Source organism: Platalea leucorodia (genome assembly GCF_965183815.1).
Source record: "Platalea leucorodia genome assembly, chromosome: 9".
Classification (NCBI taxonomy): Eukaryota; Metazoa; Chordata; class Aves; order Pelecaniformes; family Threskiornithidae; genus Platalea; species Platalea leucorodia.
Genome location: NC_138831.1, coordinates 39,794,919 through 39,814,997, shown reverse-complemented (window position 1 = coordinate 39,814,997; position 20,079 = coordinate 39,794,919). Strand labels below are relative to the sequence as shown.

Genomic DNA, 20,079 nt, shown 5'->3' with positions numbered 1-20,079 from the left:
GTTGACCTGCCTTTATTGTTACACTGGTGCATGAAGTCACCCTTGGAAAATAACGTGAAGTTCTCAGCATGTTGTCCCCTGTTCTCCAGTGACTCACTGGTAACTGCTCACGCTTCCGCGGCTCCGCTAACAGTGTCATTAACTGGTTTTGCAACTCCCACGTGCGAGAATATTTGTAGCAATTCAAAAAGAATACAGCTTCATCCTGTAATTTTGTATTTTCTATTTATGTGCCTGAACATGTTTCAATTCTGCTATTGCAGTTATCTTCTGTTAAAAGTGCTTCTGTTACAAACCTTAATTTGTAGGTGCTATCGCTTGCTGTCAAAATTGCTCCTCGCATTTAGGTTCTGCCTGTATCTTCTCAACCTGATACAAATTTTGGAAAGTACAAAAAAGCAGGTGCACCCTGTGCCTTGTGCTATGGAAGTGACAAGAAAATGAATTACCCCAAAGCCTTACAAACTGAATTTTCCTCTCCGTTCCTTCACTGTTTAAGAGACACTAACCAGTTTGTAGTTCCCCTTGAGGAAGTTCCTTGCCTCCATTGAGAATTTTTTTAAAGAACACCATCGGCAGCACTTGCCATTTTGCATCGCTGCCCACAGAGAAGAACCGCCACAAGAAGATGATTGCTCCTGCCGCTGCTGCGCTGAAGGTCCTGCGAGCAGCCCTGGCCCTGCCCGCGCTCTGAGAGCAGCCTGAGCCCTCGGGCGCCGGCCTGACACCGCCGGGGCCGGGAGTGTGAGACCCTGCGTGTCCCTAACGTGCAGAAAGACCCCAGGCGGTCAAATTGCACTATTTATGCAACAACGATTGCTCTTTGGATTTGCTTTCAGATTTTTAGGATCACTGTGTGTAAAAGTGAGATTTTTTTTTTTTAATAGATTTTTTTTTTTTAATGTTTTGGTTCAATACTGCTTAAAAAAAAAAACAACCCAAAACACCCCCACAACAACCCCCGAAGGAGGTGATGCAGCTGAAGACTGTTTGCCTTTTGGGGTCTCTTATGAGTTAGCATAACAGTACAAAATGCAGGGACACCTGAGCCTTAAGGTACTTTTTGGCAACAGCTACAGGCCCCGGGTACGGCCGTGGCTGTTAAATGACAGTTTTCCACTGACGCTGAGCTCGCTCGCTCTGGCGAGGCGGATGTGTGTGGGCGTCCATCTGGACGCTAGCGAGAACGCCCAGCTATCTCTTACGGTGTTGTTTTCCAAGGACAGTACTTCAATGAGTAGAGAGGAATTTAGTAATCATCTAACAGTGATAACAGACTTGCCCTTATATAAAGGGAAATGGGAGAGGAGGCACGGAGTAAATTGCCTTTCCTACGGTTATCCATGCGGCAGCTCGCTCTGTGCTCCGGTTCCCACGGAGGCTGCGGGAGCTCCGTGCGCAGGCAGCGGTTCGGTCTGTGTTTATGGGCAAAGCTAACGTGTGCCCACACTAAATTTAAAACAACTTTGTGTTTCTACAAGGCTTCGTGCCTATGCAGTAGGCTACTCATTTCTTGTGGAATTATAAAGCAGCAATAAGTATTGTCACTCTAAACTTGTGGGGGTTTTGTACATTTTTAAAAAAAGTTGCAGTAAAAATCCTCCTGTTGGGTAGCATCTTCCAGAAAAAAAAACCCTAAACATAAGTTATTTAGAGCATTGAACTCTCTATAATGCATTTCAAGCAAGGGAAGGGTGCATTTTGAGGTGGAGTCTGCCCCTGAGAGTGTTGTTTCAAACTCTTGGGGATTTTCCAGCTGCAGTTGAGAAGGTAAGTGCCCCTTCTGCCATCGACCGTCTTGAGGAGTAGGTGAGCACTGGAGAGGCGAGGATGTTTGGCAAAAAAAGCTGTGGGTAGCAAGAACTAGAAGAAGCTCTTGCAAGGCCTTCTTTATGGAATAATGTTGATTGTAGAGGAAGAGAGCAAATTAACAAAAATAAAGGAATCGGAAATGCCCCAATGTCATGGTTTCCTTTCTGATTTACTACAGCCAAGTTAACGGCAACCATCTAAGGATGGAGGTGGGAGATGCTGAGGGAGGGTACATCCTCCAGCGTCTCCTTGGATCTCCTCTGCGCAGCTGACCAGCCATTGGGAGAAGCTCAACTGGGTTGCAGGATTTATTCTTTTCAAATATATGCTAGTGGATCGCCCTACAAAAATACAGCTTTAAGCTGAATCGAGGGAAAGGATGTTCCCTGTGTGCTACCGCGTGGGTAGCAAGCCCTGTGATGCCACTAAAGCACGGCTGCTTCCAGCTTCCTTTCGAGCTGACTGTAGTTTTGTGGTGCTGTTGCTGAAACTTGATTCATGTGGTGGGCAGTTCTGCAGAGATGAAGCCTTAGGCTGCTTCAGGCTGAAATTTGTCTTTGCACCCCTCCTGCTGTGGGGCTGCGCTCCAAGCTAGAGCGAGGCACTAGACGCTTAATCTGCTGTTGCTTTCAGCACTTTGTGGGACAACAGCCATCAGACGATGCTGGGTTTTGCTCGTGGCCACTCTGCCTCCTTGTAAGCAGTGCTGAGGCAGGCCAGCAAGTGCTACTGAATGTATCTTCGGGCTCTTAGGATGCAGATCTCCTTTCAGAAAGCAGTAGTTAGGGCAGTATGTTTTCTGATGGCTTGCAGCAGCTCTGACTAGCTCTGGTGTGTTCAGTACGTCCTTGTCGAGCCTGCAGAGGCTGGCATCATCCCCCTCGCAGAAGGGACAGCTGTGGCACAGGTCCCCACGCTGCGCTCTCCTCCGGTGTGCAGCTCTCAGCTCCTCATAAGTGCCGTCGACAGCCTGGGGCATGTGGGGTTTATCTCTGATGGCTGCTTTCACTCGGAGCGACAAGGACTGGCTTTGTGCTGGCTGTTGAGCAACCTTTGGGCTCTGAATTTCGGACCCTTGCACAGGAGCCTCCAGCTCGTTTCTCTGCCCCCGTGCTATGGGGCTGTCCTGGTGGAAAACACAAAGCCCAGCAGTGTTTGAAGGAGGAGGTGGTGGTGTTGCCAGGCTCAGAGGAAGTGAAAAGGAAGGGCAAGAAGCACATCCAGCTAAGCCCTGTCGTAGGCTGTGCTGGGTCCTTCCACTCGCCTGCTCAGCTGCAAGCACGCGCCCTTCGGCCAGGCAGAGCAGCCCTTCTGCTGTCTTATCCCAGTGTGGTTCTGCTGGCTTGTAGCTGCGGCTTTGGACAAAGTAACGTCGCTGTGAATGGTTAAACTGCGCCGAGCAAAACACAGCATGGCGCCTGAGAAGAAAAATTGCAACTTGTCTAGAAGTCACCCTAGGATATCTTTTCTAGGATTAGTGCTGTTGTATCCTTCAGAGCTAGAACAAGAGAAAAGCAGTGATAGTCTCATCTCTGACTTTTGTATCCAGGGATGCGGTAGCAGCCATGCCTCTGTCCTCTTCAAACCCATTAGCTCTCGGCTCTGCATCTTCAGCCCCTGCTAGCCCCCTTTGACTCTCCTGAAAAGCAGGAGGTGGGCTGCAGTTGCCAAATATGCCTCGTTTCAACTCATTCAGAACAAGGAAAATAGCAGATCATAGAATCATAGAATCATTAAGGTTGGAAAAGACCCTTAAGATCATCGAGTCCAACTGTTAACCCATCACTGCCAAGTCCACCACTAAACCATGTCCTCAAGCACCACGTCTGCCCTTCTTTTAAATACCTCCAGGGATGGAGACTCCACCACTTCCCTGGGCAGCCTGTTCCAATGCCTGACTACCCTTTCGGTGAAGAAGTTTTTCCCAATATCCAACCTAAACCTGCCCTGGCGCAGCTTGAGGCTGTTTCCTCTCGTCCTGTCACTTGTTACTAGGGGGAAGAGACCGACCCCCACCTCGCTACAGCCTCCTTTCAGGTAGTTGTAGAGAGCAATAAGGTCTCCCCTCAGCCTCCTCTTCTCCAGGCTAAACAACCCCAACAGATAAAACAGTGAGAGTGATTCAATATGTGGGAAACTAAATCTCTCTCAATTGAAATGAAACAGTGGCTGTGTAGGACTTTCTCTAGTGCAAATAAGCATGCTCCAGGGCTTCCCAAAGGTACCTGCCACCACATTGCTGGTTACGGGGTTTTCCTGCCGTACTGTAACACTGCTGATTTCTGCCAGTGTCAGCCAGGCATGTCAATGAGGAAGGAAGGCAGATCAGCTCAGTGCACCTTAGCGTGAATTAACTCTGCTGTTGCTATTTATACAGGAAAAAAAATTCCCCATTTACTCTGTATTCTAACAGAAACACCGGGCTCTGTTGTGCTGGCTGCAAGAAGCACGTAACAGCTTCCTCCAGGCTCCTGCAAGAGTGCAACTGCGTTTCGGGTGTGCTCTGCGGTCGGCCACAGCTTCGCTCCCCGCGCTGCCCACACACACTCCCGGTGCGAGACTGCTGAGCTGGCTGCTCTGTTCTCAACTGTTCCCCAATTCGCCTTGAGCTCTCCTGTCGCCAGCGAGCACCACGTCCACGTGTCCCGGCATCTGCCTTCCCCGGCCCCACGCTGCCAGGGGAGGGTGGCGCAGCGGCGTTAGCTGCCTGCTAGAGCTGTGATCCCACAGCCCCAAATCTGAAACGGGGTCGCTCCCAAGGGTGCCCGGGGGCTCCTGGGGCTCCGGGCTGGCACTGCTCCTTCCTGCCACAAAGGCTCCCTGCGGCAACGCTGGAGATGTGGCTGCTGCTAGCTCGCCTCCTTCTCTGCAGCTCTTTTAGAGGGGTGTTAGAGGTGGCTGTAGCTGGTTAACTGCTTGCTCCTGCTCCTATGTAATGGTGCTGCCCCGTCAATGTGGTTACACCTGCCAAAGCTCCTGTCCCCTGTGACAATACGTGACGGGGGCTGCTCACATCAGTTTTTCATGCAGCGTATTTGAGGCTGAGAGACTGGTTGGAGCTGTAAACAGGGTGTGATGGGGCTGGTAATGTAGTGACCAAGGGAGGTTTCAGTTCATAACTGTGCACCAGAAGGGCATTCCCCCCGTGAGAACACACGCACGGTGCAGACCTTCGGCAGCATGCACCGTCGCATGTCAGCAGCCACACGAGGGGCAAAATGACCTTTTCCTGTGTCCTCCCTGGGCCGTGGAGGGCAGCGGCGGGTGGGTGGGCAGCCAGCTGGGGCAGCTCCCCGGGCCCTGAGCACCGTGGGCAACTGGGAACTCGAGCCATAATCAAGAAACACAGGCTCCTTTTAGGCTGCCTACAAGGCTGTAGGCTCAGTTTCGCCCGTGCTTAAAGGAGCTTTGTTCTCTGTGCTGGTTAGTGGCTGATTTCCCAGTATCTTAAACAGAAATCTTGTTTTTAGCCTTAAGAAAAAAGCTTTTTAATTTACAAAGGCACGGCATTTTTCTTTTTCCCTCCTCCCCCTCCCTGCAATGGCTACTGTTCCTTGGACAATGCCGCTCTTTGCTGGGTTCTGCTCTTGAGCTTGTATTTCTTGATCGCTGCTGAAAACAGAGCTTGTCACAATTGCATTTTTCTTTGGAACTTGCTGTAAAACGCCAGCTATTCTTCACCTCCCACACCGTAATCGCACTCGCTGGTGCCTGTGAGCCGAGAAGTGCTGGTTAATGTACCAGCCTCCCTCGCCGCTCTGGGGAGGCCCCCCCAAGCCCCCACCCAGCACCTGGGGAGGGTGACAGGTGCTGCTGCCATGCAGGGCTCGAGAAACAGCTCTTGGGTGATTAGTGAAGGACAGGCTATTGCATTATTGTATCTTTTTCTTGAAAATGTTCCCTTTCACCACACGGGTTTAAAGCCAGTCCTTTTACCCCTTTTTACCTCCAGGCTGTTAGCTGCAGCAGGACGCAGTAGGGTTTGCATCTCCTGCAGGACAGCAGGGCCCTTGCCTGCTTCTTTTCTCACTCACACAGGTAAGGGAGGCTCAAATTGCCTCCTAGGGAAATTGGTTTAAAACCTCCTGGAGCAGCTGGTGAGAGGGCTCAGGAGATGAGGACCAGCACGGGCCAGAGGCAGCCCAAGGCCATGAGCTAGTCTCCACCTCAGCCAAGGCGTGGGGGAGTGTCCTGGTCACCAAGCCACCCTTTCCTGGTGCTGTCACCTACAGCGAGGGGCTGCTGTAAGGCAAGAAGACCCTCGCTGTGTGCTCAGAGAAAAGGTGGGAAGGACGGTAAGGCTGATCTCACAGGAGGAAGGAATTTGGTTTGTCTGGTTGCATGTTTTTCATGGCAGTAAGAAGAGAAATCTGGAAGATCCTCCGAGACAGGAGCCGGGGGCATCAGCATCTCCCTGAACACTGGTCCTCTTCATCCCCTCTATGGCAAGCACAGCTCACACCCCCCTCCAGGCCCTCCTCCTTGCCAGCAAGGGCACCATGGCCTGTCCATCCCAGCAGCTTCTTCCAGCCATGCTGATGTCGTGTTCTAGCATGGCATCAAAATGAAAGTTAAGAAAGAAAAATGCTTATGCTAAGAGAGTTTCTGTGCTTTAGGTACAATCAATAGTGCTCCTAATCACTTCTGAACATTTTCTATCCTTCTGTGCTCAAAGCCATCATGAGAAATTAGTCACTCTTCGTAACTTGTGGCTGGCCTAGGTTTTGCCTTTGGGTTTGATTTTGTGAGCAGTCTGAGCCATCCTCCCCAAAAAGGGTTGGTTCAAAAGCAGCCGCTTCCTCTTTGGGCCATGTTTCACTATCAGAGTCTGGACTGGGGGTTTTCCCTACTTTATTGTAGCAACTATATTGCATCTTCTAGGATTAACACCGGCTTTCATACAAGAGAAAACAAATGCAACGGCTGTGTTGAGCTCTGTCTCTCCAGCTCTCTGCCCATGACTTTCTCCTCCTGTCGCAGGCAGGGCAGTGGGCAGCACGGCCTCTCCTCCTCCACCGGCAGCTGATTTACAGCACCAAACGCGGAGAGAACGAGGCCGGTATCACTGTGAGCATGAGGAAGGTGAACTCAGTATTCAAAACCTAGCGAGAGAAAAGACCTCAGCTAACAGAAGGAACCGAGGCCACTGTGCTGGTTTTCCCCTTCTGACCTGACCCCTGCATTTCTCTTCCCGCCGCACTGCCTGAGGCGTCAAAACCCCACACGGCGCCGAGGCAACTCGTGCTGCGGGCCCAGGTATTTTCAGTGAGTAAAATAAATAAACCCAGCTTGCTTCTTTCGCTGCCTGAGGTGCCCGCAATGGGGGAGCCGGGCTTCCCCCACCGGGGCTGGTGGCTGGAGCGGAGCTGCCGGGAGGCCGCTGGGACGGGCCTGCCCTTCCCTCGGTGCCGGGTGGGCAGCCCGGGGGCACCGCAGCCCGGGGGCACCGCAGCCCGGGGGCACCGCAGCCCCGGCTTCGCCCGCGCCCCGGGCGCTGGCTCTGCCTGTGCCGCCGGCGGAGGAGGAAGGGCCGGGCCCTGCCGCAGAAGGGGGCTTCGGAGGGATTTTGGGCACCGTCCGGAGGGGCCCGCCCGCCCCCGCGCCCCTCTGCCGCCCCCACCCCCCCCGCTCCCCGCGCGCTCAGGGCGCGTGAGCCGGCGGCGGGCGGCGATTGGCTGCGAGGCGCACCCCGGGGGCCGCCGGGCCGCGGCCGCCCGCCGAGCGCCATTCACGGCGCTGCCCGCCTGCACGCGCCGAGCCTCATTCACAAAAACTTCATTCATAAAAGCGGCGGCGGCGGCGGCAGCCGGGGCTGCGGCGGGGCCCGGCGCGGCGGGGGCGGCTCGGGCGCTGCGGAGCTGCTGCCCCGCGGCTCTGCGGGAAACAGCGCCGGAGGCGCAGGGATATTCGGTTGTTTCTGGATGATGGTGCTGAAGGACTTTCCAGCAAGAATTAGCGAGACTGACGCCGAGAGCTGCCGGCGCCGTTCAGTATTTTTCTTAAAATACTGGTTTCGTGCCTGACGGCGGGGCAGCAGCGTCGCAGCGCAGGGATGCTCTTCTCCTCTGGGGCAGCCGACGATGGAAATGCAGAGAGCTGGGCACCTTACGGGGTTCAGGCCGGTCTGAAAACGGGTTTGAGCTTGTAGCTCTCTTGCTCCGCTTTGTGTGGAATATGCTTGAGCTTTCGCTGCAGCCAGGACTCCGCGGTTAATGATGCTACAACTGTGAGCCTTAAGAGCTAGGCGGGATTTAGTGCCTGGCTTGAGGCAGGAACGAGGGCAGGTTTGGATAGCGGCTCCTCAGCTTGAGCTGCTGTACCACCGATGTGCTTTCCTGTATGTTGCTTTCATTACTGCTTACAACATACCAGATGTCCATGCAGTTTTAAGCCTCGTCCATTGAGGAAAATAAACCACTCAAGAGGGAGTCACCAAAATTATCCAATAGGTTTCTGTTTTTAAAATTGTTTGACTTGCCTGATTTCCATGTAATTTATCTACAAGAGCCAATTTATGCAAGAGTATCCAGTTACTGAACTGCCAAGGCTATGAGAGAACGCAGCCAGCAGAGCCTCGGTGGACACGTCCTGTATGTAGGGTTATTCAGACATCCAGGAATGCTGCACAGGGCTAAGTACAGCCGATTCAGGAATGATTCGATAACATCCGTAGATGAAGGTACGCAAAATACGTCTTTAAATATCAAAGGTTCTTCCTCCTCTTCCCATTCTTCAACACCTAATTTACTGACGGAAGATGTCTCCTTGGGGCCGCAGGACACCTGCACCACCCTGTGCACGCTGATCCCCCGGATGGCTAACATTAAACTTGCCAACCCCTCCAATCTGCCGGGGCTGAAAAGCTTCTGCCTGGGAACGAAAGAGGTGCCAAGAATTAAGCTCACGGAGTGCGTTACCATCCCAAGCAGCCCAACCTCGCCTGAGATCAGCTGCCTCTCGGCCTCTTATCCGCAGCCCGACCTGGACAAGCTGGCCCTAACGCCAAAGCCGGCGGGTGACTGCACCGTGCAGGGAGCTGAGGAGGCCGCTCTTGCAGGCAGGCAGGACAGGAGCCTCGTGCAGAGCGGTGAAAATGTGGGGGAGCCGGGAACGACTTACGGCGTGCGGGTGAGTACTTCTCACAGGGTTTCCATTCTCTGACAAAGCAAACCATGTAGGTGGCTGCAGGGTGACCTCTGTGTTCCCGCTCCTGGAGCCAGTGCCCCAAACCACTGACTTCTCCTGTATATTTCCTGTCTCCTGATGTGCGCAGGGCTGTGGTGTCGAACTGAGGGAGTTAAAAGGACCACAGCTGGTCCCAGAGGTAACACAACATCCATTTCCAAAAGGCTATCTTTAGACTCTCTGAGGAGTGCAGCTGAGCTGCAATTCAAACGGGGGTTGCTCTGGCCTGAAATGCATGTTGGAGGGAGAAGGAGGCCCATGAAAAGGGCTTCCCGTCCCTCGCAGAGTGGCTCCCAGGCACTAGGTGCACGCTGGCCCACGCTGCTGACATGTTTGTCATGGAGGGCGTGGAGGAGCTGCTGGAACCGCTACTGCTGCCTGGAGCACCCCTCCCCCGTGCCTCCTACCCTGGGAGGTGAGCAGGCAGGACGCAAAAGCCGCCCTCCTCTGATGCTATAGGGCTGTGTCTAATTTTCTTGGTAATAATGGGGCATGGAAAAACCTGCCTATTTCTCCAGAAGACACCCTGAAATAGCCTTTCTGGGTATTTTTCATGTTGTGGACTGGGGTTGATGGGTATCATCATCTTCTGATTAGCAGTCGGTGGCCGAGAGGAGACCATGCCTCCTGGGCTTGGTGCTTTCGCTCCCTCCACCCCTGCCACACCCAGGAGCTTTCTAATTTTCTTTTCCTCTCTGGACCTTATATTTCTGTGGCCAGACCTTGCTGTTTGCTAGCCGTTGCTTCCTCCTCTGTGCTCTGAACCTCTGACCCTGCACATTTTATTACTTATACTTCATCTGTCAGAAGCACTCCCAGGCAAAAACTGCCCACTGCTTGCATGGAGGGAACAAGTGCAGACCATGGGGAAATGGTAGAGAAAGCGGTTTGAACCTGCTTCAGAAATACTCATGTAATGGCTGGGCTGGCCAAGGGCTCCTGTAGCTCTCGCAGCCCTTGTGCCTGTCCCTGACATGCAAGGGGGACCACAGGAGCAAGCTGTACAAGGGGTTATTAACCAGCATCTGTTCTTCCTGGTGGGCTGCAGGCAGGGTGCTGAGAGAGGGAGGGAGGGAGTGTGTGCATGTGTGTGTGTGTGTGTGTAAGCTCTCAGTTTGGTGTACAGGAGGTATCAAAATGTGCCAGGAGTAAAAAAGCCATAAGCCATGCAAAATTTGTGTCTCCCTTGTGATGTTTCGCAAGTAGGAAATTCTAAAGAAAGGTTCAAGGCCCAGAAAAATCAATCAATCCCTTTCCAACTGCAGCAGGAGGGCAGGCAAGTCAGAGGGGAGAGGAGCAGCATAGGGAAACAGCTGTGTTCACCTTTCCCCAAGCAGGAATGAGACGCCTGCCTGGCATCCAGCAGTGGTGGCACAGCTGCTTCGATGGGACGTTGGCTGAAAGGTGACGGTGTCCCAGCACGCACCAGCCGCTGTGAGCGGAGCCACAGGAGGCCCCAGCACATTCGCCCGGGGTGCAGCAGGTGGAGGGAGGGGATGCGCTTTTTCATTGCACTGATACGTGTCCTTCTATGTTTACTTTTCTTTAAATTCTAGTACTAATGTGAGCAGTTGAGGTTTTGACACCAGCAAGCTGCTAAAATAGATGAATGAGCATGTAGGGTGTGACTTACAGTGACAGTGCAAGGGCCACCACAGTTCCAGGTGCTACGGTTTTGGCCAGAAAGGCCTGCACTGACGGATGGTGTCGCGCTTCCTAGCGCCCGCCACGCAGCATCTGCCTTGTGTGCTGTGGTTTGAGCAGCACCCGATGCAGCAGAGCTCGTGATTAAGGCTTTGAGGTACCTGTAGAGATTCAAATACTGAAATGCTAATGCCAGAGGCACACTTAAACAATTCAGTTTCTGGCACAGGGAGGAGAGGATGAAGCACAGGGGGAATTTCCCAGGTTTCTGTTGTGGCCCAGGGCCGAGAGCAGAGGCACCAAAGTGTCACCTGCCAGGGAGCACATGAGCAAGAAAGGCAGAAGAGCAAACAACAGAAAGGACTTGACAGGAAGGTCCTGTGAAGCGGGGAAGGGCTCGTCCCCTCCTGCTGCTCCCCAGGTTGCATTTCCAGTATGGTTTTTTGCTAGTCTTTCTGGAAGTCAGGGCATTTCATGGGGAACCTCTCTAAAAGGAGGTCGCTGGTGGGAGCCTCCCAGCACAGTGGGGAAGTGTTGTTTCCCTGCATCTTTCCTGCATCATCCCACTACTGTTGCTCCCGCAGCTGTGGGCTTGCAGGAGCCAGCCCCAGGAGAGCTGCAAGAGCATTGCTGACGTGCACCAAAACGTGTCCTGGCTGAACTCCTGGTGTTTGTTTTTTTTTTCAACCAACCCCTTTAATAACAAGCAAGTTGGTAAATAAGCAGCCTGCGGGTTTTGGGGCCTCAGCATCAAAGCATGGGCAAGGAGCTCATTTCCCCAGGGACCATGAGGTTTCTCTGGGAGCTGGCGATGAAGCCTCAGATGGGCTGGGAAGCAGCCAGGGGCGCAGGGCTGCAGTGCGGAGGGGCGTGGGATGGTCTTGCCCGGAGGCAAAGCAGGGCCGGGAGGCTGAGGGGCTGGGAAGCTGTGGGAGCTGCTCCCAATCCTTACCCCAATCCTCACCCAATCCTCCCAATCCTTACCCCCTTGCCCTGGCCCTCACCCTCCCTCCTGTGGCATTTGGAGACACTTGCTGTCCTCACACAGCTTCTAGCGCCCTGTTAGGGTGCAGGGTCGCTTGGATCCCCCCAGAGACCATTTGAGGAGGAAAGTCAGGTCTATGTTACAGGGACTGCTGCTGCTGGAGATCTTTGGCCTTAAAAGCTTAATTGGAGTCTGAAGAGGATTTGATACTTATGTGGAGAGGATCTGCAGTTATTTTAGAAAGGCAATAATATGGTGAAGTAATGAAATGCCTTAGGGCAGAAGCTGTCCCCTACCGCCTGGAGTGAGGCAGAAATTGTCTTGCTGGGGTTGGTGTAAGAAGAGGCGATGCCGTGACTCATCATGTCTCCCCGGGAGGCAGCTGCGGCTGTGCGTGGCTGGTGGTGACAGGGCACCTGTGTCGCGGCCATGTGTCACCTGGGCTCCGGCAAGGAAGCTGAGACCCGTAACAGCACCTCTTCCCCCGAAATGCTTGTGTGAATTACAGAACCCAAATATTCATATTTTAATAGGAGCCTGGATGGCTCTGATTCCCACACTGTCATCTTTCAAAACATACTTTGTAAGCAGTTTGCTGCAGGATTTACAAGATGGATATTTACCTTGTCCTTGTTCATGTTCTACCCATTACGTGCCTTCCCACAACGCTGCCCACCTGGAGCTGAGGTTGTCTCTATATGGTGCCCATAGCGGCTGCGGCACTCGTGTCTCCCGCCGGTGTTCATTAAGGCTGTGACGAGCCTGAGGAATATTCCAAGAGGCACTTGCTGTCCTTGCTCTTGCTTGTCGGGGAGTGCCAGGGATGTGGCTGCTCCTGAGCAGGAGGATGAGACCTGGCTCTCAGCACTGTCCTGCACCAGTGGCCCCTCTGAGACCAGTGAGAACCAGCAGGATGGTCTTACTGGACCTAACATGGAGTAAGGCTCTGTGGCTGAGCTTAAATCAATAATGCGTGAGTCTTTGAGAGATGATGTTCAGATTAGTAAATAAATGTGCTTTTTAACTACAATATGGAAGGGAAATGCTATTGCCAAATATTTTAAAGTATAATAGTATTATAGTGGAATAATATGGTTCAGGTTATTTGTAGCATCCTTTGTCATAAAGAATGGATATGTTGGAGTTTTACCAATATATAGGTTGATCTTTTGCTAGCAGTTTGGCATATGTATACATATAAAATCAGTTGCTAGTCTCTAGAGTAAAAGGAGCTTGACTACTGCTAATGCAGGAGTTCAGAACGATGCGAAGTACGTCCTGAAAGAGTGCACGTGGGCACCCGTCCCCAGCACAGTCCTGCTTTTGTCCGTGGAGGGTGCGACAAGTCAGCCTGGGGAACCTGCTCCGTCTCTGTGTGGGACGGGGGGGTTCAGGGCAGCCCTTTGCCGTTCCGTAGAAGCCACCAGCATCTCTCCCACGCTCAGGGCAGGGAAATAATTGAGGTGTTTCAGCTGCAGCCACTTCCCTGGTGCGCAGCACCCCGACACCACACCTGGAGAGCTGCTCTGGCCTCAGCGCCCTGCATCGCCTGTTGTAAACAAATAACTACAGGCATATGTACAGCCAGGGCTCTTGCAGGAAGGAGATGGGCTCTGGTGATTCATGGCTTCAGAGGTGCAGCTGTGACTCGTGACCTGGGGGCTGGGGCTGTAGGGTGCTGGGGTGGCGCTTGCTCCGCCGGGCTGGGGGGGCTGGGGTGTGTGGCAGCCCCGCAGCACCCGCCGGTGCACGCCTCATCCCAGGGGCTGCGCCTCTCCGCAGCCGGCACTGCCTCCGAGGCCCACGCGCTTCTCTGGGCAATTGCTTCTTAACAGAAACCTGCACGTTTTTAGGCCATTTGCTTTGTCCCAGCTGGGAGCATGGGGACAGGGCAGTTTTGAACCAATTCTCTTGGAGCCCTGGTGTCAGTACAGCGCTGCAGAAAGTGTTTTTTCAGCACAAAACTAAAAAGAAAAGGAAAATTTGTGTGTGTGTGTGGCTGTATATCTACAAACTTTTCCCTGGGCTTTTCCCAAAATTTATTTAAAAATTGAAAACGCATGAACGAAAGGGTCAAATTTCCCAAGAAGATTTCCATTTAGCAAAAGCCGTTCTTCATCACAAAAAGCCACAGCTCGCTGCCCCTTAGGGAAGAGGCTGTGCTGTGTCGGCAGGAGGAGCGGGACAGACCAAGGGCCTTTCTGTCTGTCTGCACCACTGCTGCTACTGGGAGGAAGATAAGAGCAGGGCAAGCAAATGAGGTGGGGTTCTCTGGCACTTGCCATCCCCAGAAAATAGCAGTGCAGGGGCTTAGGCTAGCACTGAAAAACCACTAGTGGTTTTTTTTTTTTCTGTGCTTAATGGTCTTTAATGGGCTTTTTTTCTTCCATGAAGGTGTCCAGTCTGTTTTCCAGCCCATTCTGCCAGGGTTTTGTGCTCTCTCGCTGGTGCCCCGGGGGTACCCATGCCTGCGGTGGAGCATGGCTGCTGCCGTGGGCTGCCTTCGCTTCTCCGCTCCCCTCGGGAGAGATGGGAGAGCAGGCTCTGCCAGCTTTGCTTTCGGCTCTGGAAGGGGTTGGTGTTGGCTGGAGGAAGCCGGTGCAGTTCAGGCTGAGGAACAAGCTGGTCGAATCTCCTGCAGGGTGCAAACCCAGGCCAAAGCTCTTCACTAGCAGCCTGCCTGGTGGCTGCTAATGGCGTTACGTAGCACCGACCCCGGCCCAGTAAAATGCTGCTGTGTGTTGCAGCATGAGCAGCTGAGCTGACTGGCTGGTCGGCAGCGCGGTTCAACCTGTGAGCTGTCAGGAGCACAGTGCTGCTGCCTGGGTAGCTGCGGCAGTCTCTGCTTCCCAGTGGACAAGTGGCTTTTCAGCCCCAAAGCCACCACAGGCAGCGTCTAAGGAAGGGCTGAGAAAACTTCCCTGCCAAAACTACCGTAATCTGTGCGTTGCTCCTTCCCCGCGTCCCTGGCTGGCGGCCGGCATTGTCTGTGGAGGGGGGCCAGCGCTTCACCTTCCTGCCAGGGCAAAAGCAGGGGAATCTCAAATCAGGTGTTGCAACACCTGAGAGCATGGCCACGAGCCCGGCAACCAGCCGCAGGGAGGGCAGCACCACAGCTGTTAAAGGCAGAAGTCATTTTTCCTTAGTGTAAAAGGCAGAGGCCTGTCTCCTTATAACTCCAGTGCCATCATCCTGCCACGTGCTGGTGACTGTTGCTCCCTTCTGCCCAGTTTCCCTTCCCGCCAGATCCATCAAAGCTAGAGGTGAGTTATTCAGGCAAATCAAAGCAAAACTCAACTGCTGCTCTGCAGCTGCCTGCCCTGCATGGCAGAGAGCTGTGGCCCCCCGGGGGCAGCCCCCACCCCGGGCAGCCCTTGCCTGCAAGGAAAGAGAGTGGTGGGAAGCTCAGAAATGGTTTTTCCCCCACTTCAAAAGCACCTTGTTAAAGCAGTGCTGGGAAAAGAAATGTGTGCATAGGAGTCAGCTCCCCGCCATGCTCACGTGCACACAGCACTGCTGCTTGTGGTGGGTTTCAGCCCAGGTGGCTGTGTTATGTTTTTAGGGCATTTGAACCTAGTCTCATGTGTGTTTGGACAGAGGCTGTTTAGTGGCAGCATGTTACCTGACTGCCTTTGCGAGCAAATCCTCTCGCCTGGATTCTTTGTTAGTTGGCCACGGGGTCTGTAGGAGCTGCTCTTGGCATTGCGCATGAATTAATGCCTGTTAACTAACAGGTAAAATTGCAAGGCTGCAGCTGTATTGTTTAATTAGGAGCTCTGTGCGCTGCTCCCTGTATCGTTCCTGCGGGTGAATCACTGGCTGTCATTCAAGCTGGAGCTGGAGCCACTAACTGCGTTATGGCAGGGAATGAAATGAGATGTGGGTCTGGATTAGAGGGTGCCTGAAAAGCTTATTCAAACGGGCCCTGCCTGGTGCCCTCACATCTCCTCCCACACAGTCCCTCATCCTGTTTGCAGTCACTCTCCATCATCTCTTGTAAACAGATGTGAAAAGATGTGTGCATCTGCAGTAACTGGCCTTCTCTCCCCGCCACCTCCCGCCATCCCGGTGGCGCGGGGAAACAGCAGCCAGCCCCAGATCACCCTCCGAGTTCAAACACCAAGAGATGAAGCAGCCCCTGGTGCCGATGCTCTCCCTGGCCCTTTGCAGGGAGATGGGGGACAGTTTTGTGCACTAGAGGAGCCCTTCCCTTTCCAGCAGGGGCCAGTGAGTCCTCTCCTCTCCCTCTCCTCTCCCGAGCTGTTGTTCACCCTGGCAAGAGCTCTCCATCCTGCTGCCGACAAATGAGTGGGTTCAGCATCCACTTTCATTGGTGATGTCAAGTCTTTAGGACTCGGCTTGTTTCAGTGTTGGCATTTTGTTTTTCTATAGGTAGCTGAATTCTGCAGTTATATCTGTGCTTGTTGCCCTGGGCTGGTTACAGCACCCTTGTGCCTGTGTCCAGTTTCCCCCAGCTTCCCACAGCAGCTCAGTGAAGCTGAGCCGTACTCCTCTTTGTGGGGCTTTGGAAGATGAACTCCCTTCCGTGGACGCCACCTTTGAACTCTCGATATCGCTATTGCCATGTTGCAGAAACGCCTGGCAGATAGCTTGGGCTGGGGTGAGGGCTGTGCGCGGCTGGGCCTGCCTCTGCCGAGGCGCCGTGGGAGGGCACCCACGGCTGCTGCCCTGCCAAGGCTTTAGCTTAACCCTCCCTGCAGCAGGAAAGCGGGAGCTGGCCTCGACCCTGCAACCCTGGGTGAGCCCACTAGTTTTTTGGGGGAGCTGCTGTTTGGGGTGTACAGGATGGGGAGCAGGGGCACCACCTGAACTGGAGTGCAGGTGCAGGAGAAGTCTCGGAGACAGGCGATGCCCTTGTCTCCTGCCTTCCCCTTTTTCTTGTACACTGGTCATGCTGCTCGTTGGACTCAGCTATGGAGGAGTTAATCTTTTCCTTGTTTATTTGTTAATTATTTTTTCTTCCTCGGAGGGTGTCTTTTGTTTTCTTGAATAGGCTTCTGGTATCCCATTGTCCTTTATGTGCTCCATGGCTTCTCCCCAGCTCTGTGACCCCGACTTCCTCAGCCCCAGTCCTGTGGCGTCCCCCTGCCCAGGGCTCTGCTGGTTCTCTGCACCCTCCTGCTGAGATGTGAAGGTTCAGCCATTACTAACTGTGCTGGTTTAGATAACCAACGGCAGCTAAAATAAATGAGGGATGCAGTGAGGTGCCATGTTAATGCACTTCCCTACTCAGGCTTTTAAAGAAAAAAAAAAAGGTCTTTTGTGAATCATTGATAAGTTCAGCTTCACTCAGGGTCACTTATGCAAAAACCTAATATTGATTTTTCATCTTTGCTTAGAGTAGCTTCCCACGCATCTGTTCAGGATGCAATGGGGACTCACTTATCAGCATATGACTCACCTACTCCTCTAAATCTTTCTTTTTTCAAGGATAGAGGAGCCAACCAGCTCACAGGATGCTTGACCTTATAGTGTAGGATCAGAGGTCTCCGCCATGCTACAAGCTGAGGCTCTAGACATATTTTCCACACTTGCTTTGTTCCCGTTAAGCAGGAATATCTTTAACAAGTAAGATAGCTCTCAGAGTCCTTTACAAAGTCATTAAATGTTCATTAGGGAAGCAGTTCTGCTACCCTTCAGATTCTTATTGATGTCCTTCCAGGGCTCTGACCTAATTCTGGAGTTCTCCCAAGGGTTACATTGCTATCTGGAAAGAAACCAAAATAGGGATAATACAATTGTTGTGGAATCCCTGCTTGACTGCACACATACGTTCTCTTTTTAACACACACATTCATTTCTGAAAGTCTCCAAAGCTGAATCAGATACCTAAATCCACCCCCCTCTGAATGGCCCAGCAGAAGCATTGATTCACAGGCAAAGTGAAGCAGAGGAGGCAAATACAGTACCTTTCTCCGGACAGAGAGCGCTTCCTCCATCCATTCAGAACAAGAGGACAGAGCATGCGTGTCCCTGCCTGGGATTTCCAGGCTGTCTGCTGTATCCCAGAGGCTTCGCCTTTCTGCAGGAGAGGTCTGCGCAGGCAGGCTGTCACTGCAGCCCACGGGCACTGTGTGAGCGCTGCAGGATGCTCTGGAAAGCCCTTTTCCCTCCAGGAGAATTCATTGTGGAACAGGACATGCAAACTGAGAGACTCAGACCTATGCCAGCCTTGTGAAATGGAGATGTTAGAGTACTTCAACAGCAGAGAGATGGATATCAACAGAAATGCTGAAAGAATTAGTAAGATATGTTTTGGGATAGGTAAATTCACTGGATAGACTTAGCCTAGCACACTTCATTGAGATGAAAATGTTCCATAGGTTTGTACATAACATCAAAGGAGTCTATGGGCTGACGCCCCATCCTATTCTTGATGTTTCTGAAAATTAGGCCTAGCAAATCCCAGATGAGTATAGAAAAAGCCCCCAGCTCTGCCCCATCAACAGAAATGTGGGAGTCAGCCTCTAATTTAAAGCAGGTCAGTTTATAGTGCAGGCTTTTAAGGGCTGTTGCTATGAGCTGGAATTGCAACTCTACCTCCTTCATCTTCTGCAGAGGTTATTTGTCATGCAGCAGCATGGAGCCAGTGGTTTTCCTCAGGCCTAGCAATGCCTCCTGCTGCTCTGAAGCTCTTCTGCATGGAGGCTCTGTGTGCATCGGTCCCGTGGGGCTTCCAGAGCCCCTCTGCTCCTGGGGACTTTCCCTCCAAGTTCATGTGTTCCTCCCAGCTCAGTGCCACAGGCTAATCAGTGAGAATAAGCAGAACTGGAAAAAAGGAATGATCGGATTTTGTGTCCCCAGAGTGCTTTACCTTTTTTTTGTACTGTGTTGTTGAAGCCACTGGTATCTTTATTGCTCTTCTCTACATTTTTCAGTAAAACAAGATCTGTTTAGGAAGCAGCTTTAGGATAGCTGATTTGATTTTCCATTTAGACTGTCATTCTGCATATACTTAGTGGACTGAAATCACATTTGCTTCCTTCTTTGATCCTCCTCTTACCTGTGTGCTAGATATTAACAAAGTCCTCCTCTCCCTCTGTCTCTCTGTTTTCCCTAGTACATGGGCTGTATTGAAGTGCTGCAGTCAATGAGGTCCCTGGACTTTGGCACGCGAACGCAAGTCACCAGGTAGGCGGTATCAAACTGACATTCAGCCCAAGAATGAAAAGCCCGAGCGCTAATTTCTGTATAAAGCCAAAGGTGCATGCCAAGCTCTGAGACAATTTTGAATAGGAATTTGCATGTTTTGTTTTGTTTTTCCCAAGCGATGATTTGAATTATTTGGTCATTACAATAGGCTATTTGCATTGGAAAAGGAATTGTTTCAGCCACAGACCTAATTTCTCTCCCAATTCTTGTTCTGGATGCAGAGAGCCTCCCCCTGCAGTCACAGCACGGTACAGACATCCCCAGCCAGCTGGGTACCAGCAGCAGGCAGGCCATGCCCGCGGGCTCAGCCCTGCCTGCACAGCTCACCCAAGACACAGGGTAAATCTGCTGGGGCTGCCGTGGCTGCGGGGGGCCAAGGTGGCGAGCCTGGATGCTCGCAGGCCTCTCTGCCATGCTGCTTCACACCTGATGCAGAAAGTGCCATCAGTCCCGCAGTCTAGCAAGGTCATCTAATGAATTTTTATCAGACGGGTGGCATCACTTGGCCCCATCTGCACCAAGGCCAGGCTCAGCTGGAAGCAGAGTCACAAGGAAAACATGTTGAAATATAGCCATTTCCAACTGTACAGCAGGCCTAAGTTTCCAGGCTGCAAATCAGAAGAAGATGGATATTTCGCTCTCAGATACAACTGAATGTGGTTTAAACGTGAAATATTTTGTGGTCTTTCGAAAAGCTTGCAACTTCTGTTGCAGATTGCTGCCCATCGCTGGGTGTAGATTATTAACATATGCACCTGTGGCCTTGTTGAAATGTCCTGTCAGGAACAGAAAAGCCCAGTTTTATTTTTACCTTTATTCGTGTAAGTCTGTCAGTGCAGGAGTGTCTGAGTTTTCAAAATAAGCCCCCTCTTTCCAGCTCAGAGCACTGCATGCTGCTGGGATGCACTCACGGTCCAGCAGCCAGGGCTAATGCTCTCCCGGGCAACCCCAGCAGCAACCCGGCATCCCGGCACCTCCAAAGGCTTTTTGGAGGGCTGGGTGGGTGCAGAGTATTTTGGCTGGGCCTTATACATGTTTCCTCCTCCCCTCAGCTATTTTTCTGGCATAGTTCATGCTGAGGATGCCAGGAGTGTGGTTGAGGCTTCCTGCGCCTGCCCAACTCTTCCTTTCTGCTGGCGGATGATTTACAGATGCTCTTTTGCTTCCTCAAGTGTTTGTATCAAAGAAATGCTGGAGAAGGAAAAGGAACATGAAGAGATAAGTGTTACATTTCTACCTACTGGCTCCCAGACTTATCAGCTAAAAGGAAGAAACTGGAA

General features: G+C 52.3%; 1 protein-coding gene across 1 annotated transcript in view; it reads left to right on the top strand.

Moving 5' to 3' along the window:
• Positions 1-8,361: 8,361 nt before the first annotated feature.
• The window catches only part of SHC4 (SHC adaptor protein 4), a gene marked incomplete at both ends in the record, with an annotated part of 32,654 nt that continues 20,936 nt past the window's right edge, over positions 8,362-20,079 (top strand). Inside the window, 2 exons of the mRNA XM_082322588.1 lie at positions 8,362-8,940; positions 18,708-18,778. Coding sequence (XP_082178714.1) covers positions 8,362-8,940; positions 18,708-18,778 — 650 coding nt within the window. The remainder of the gene's footprint in view (positions 8,941-18,707; positions 18,779-20,079) is intronic.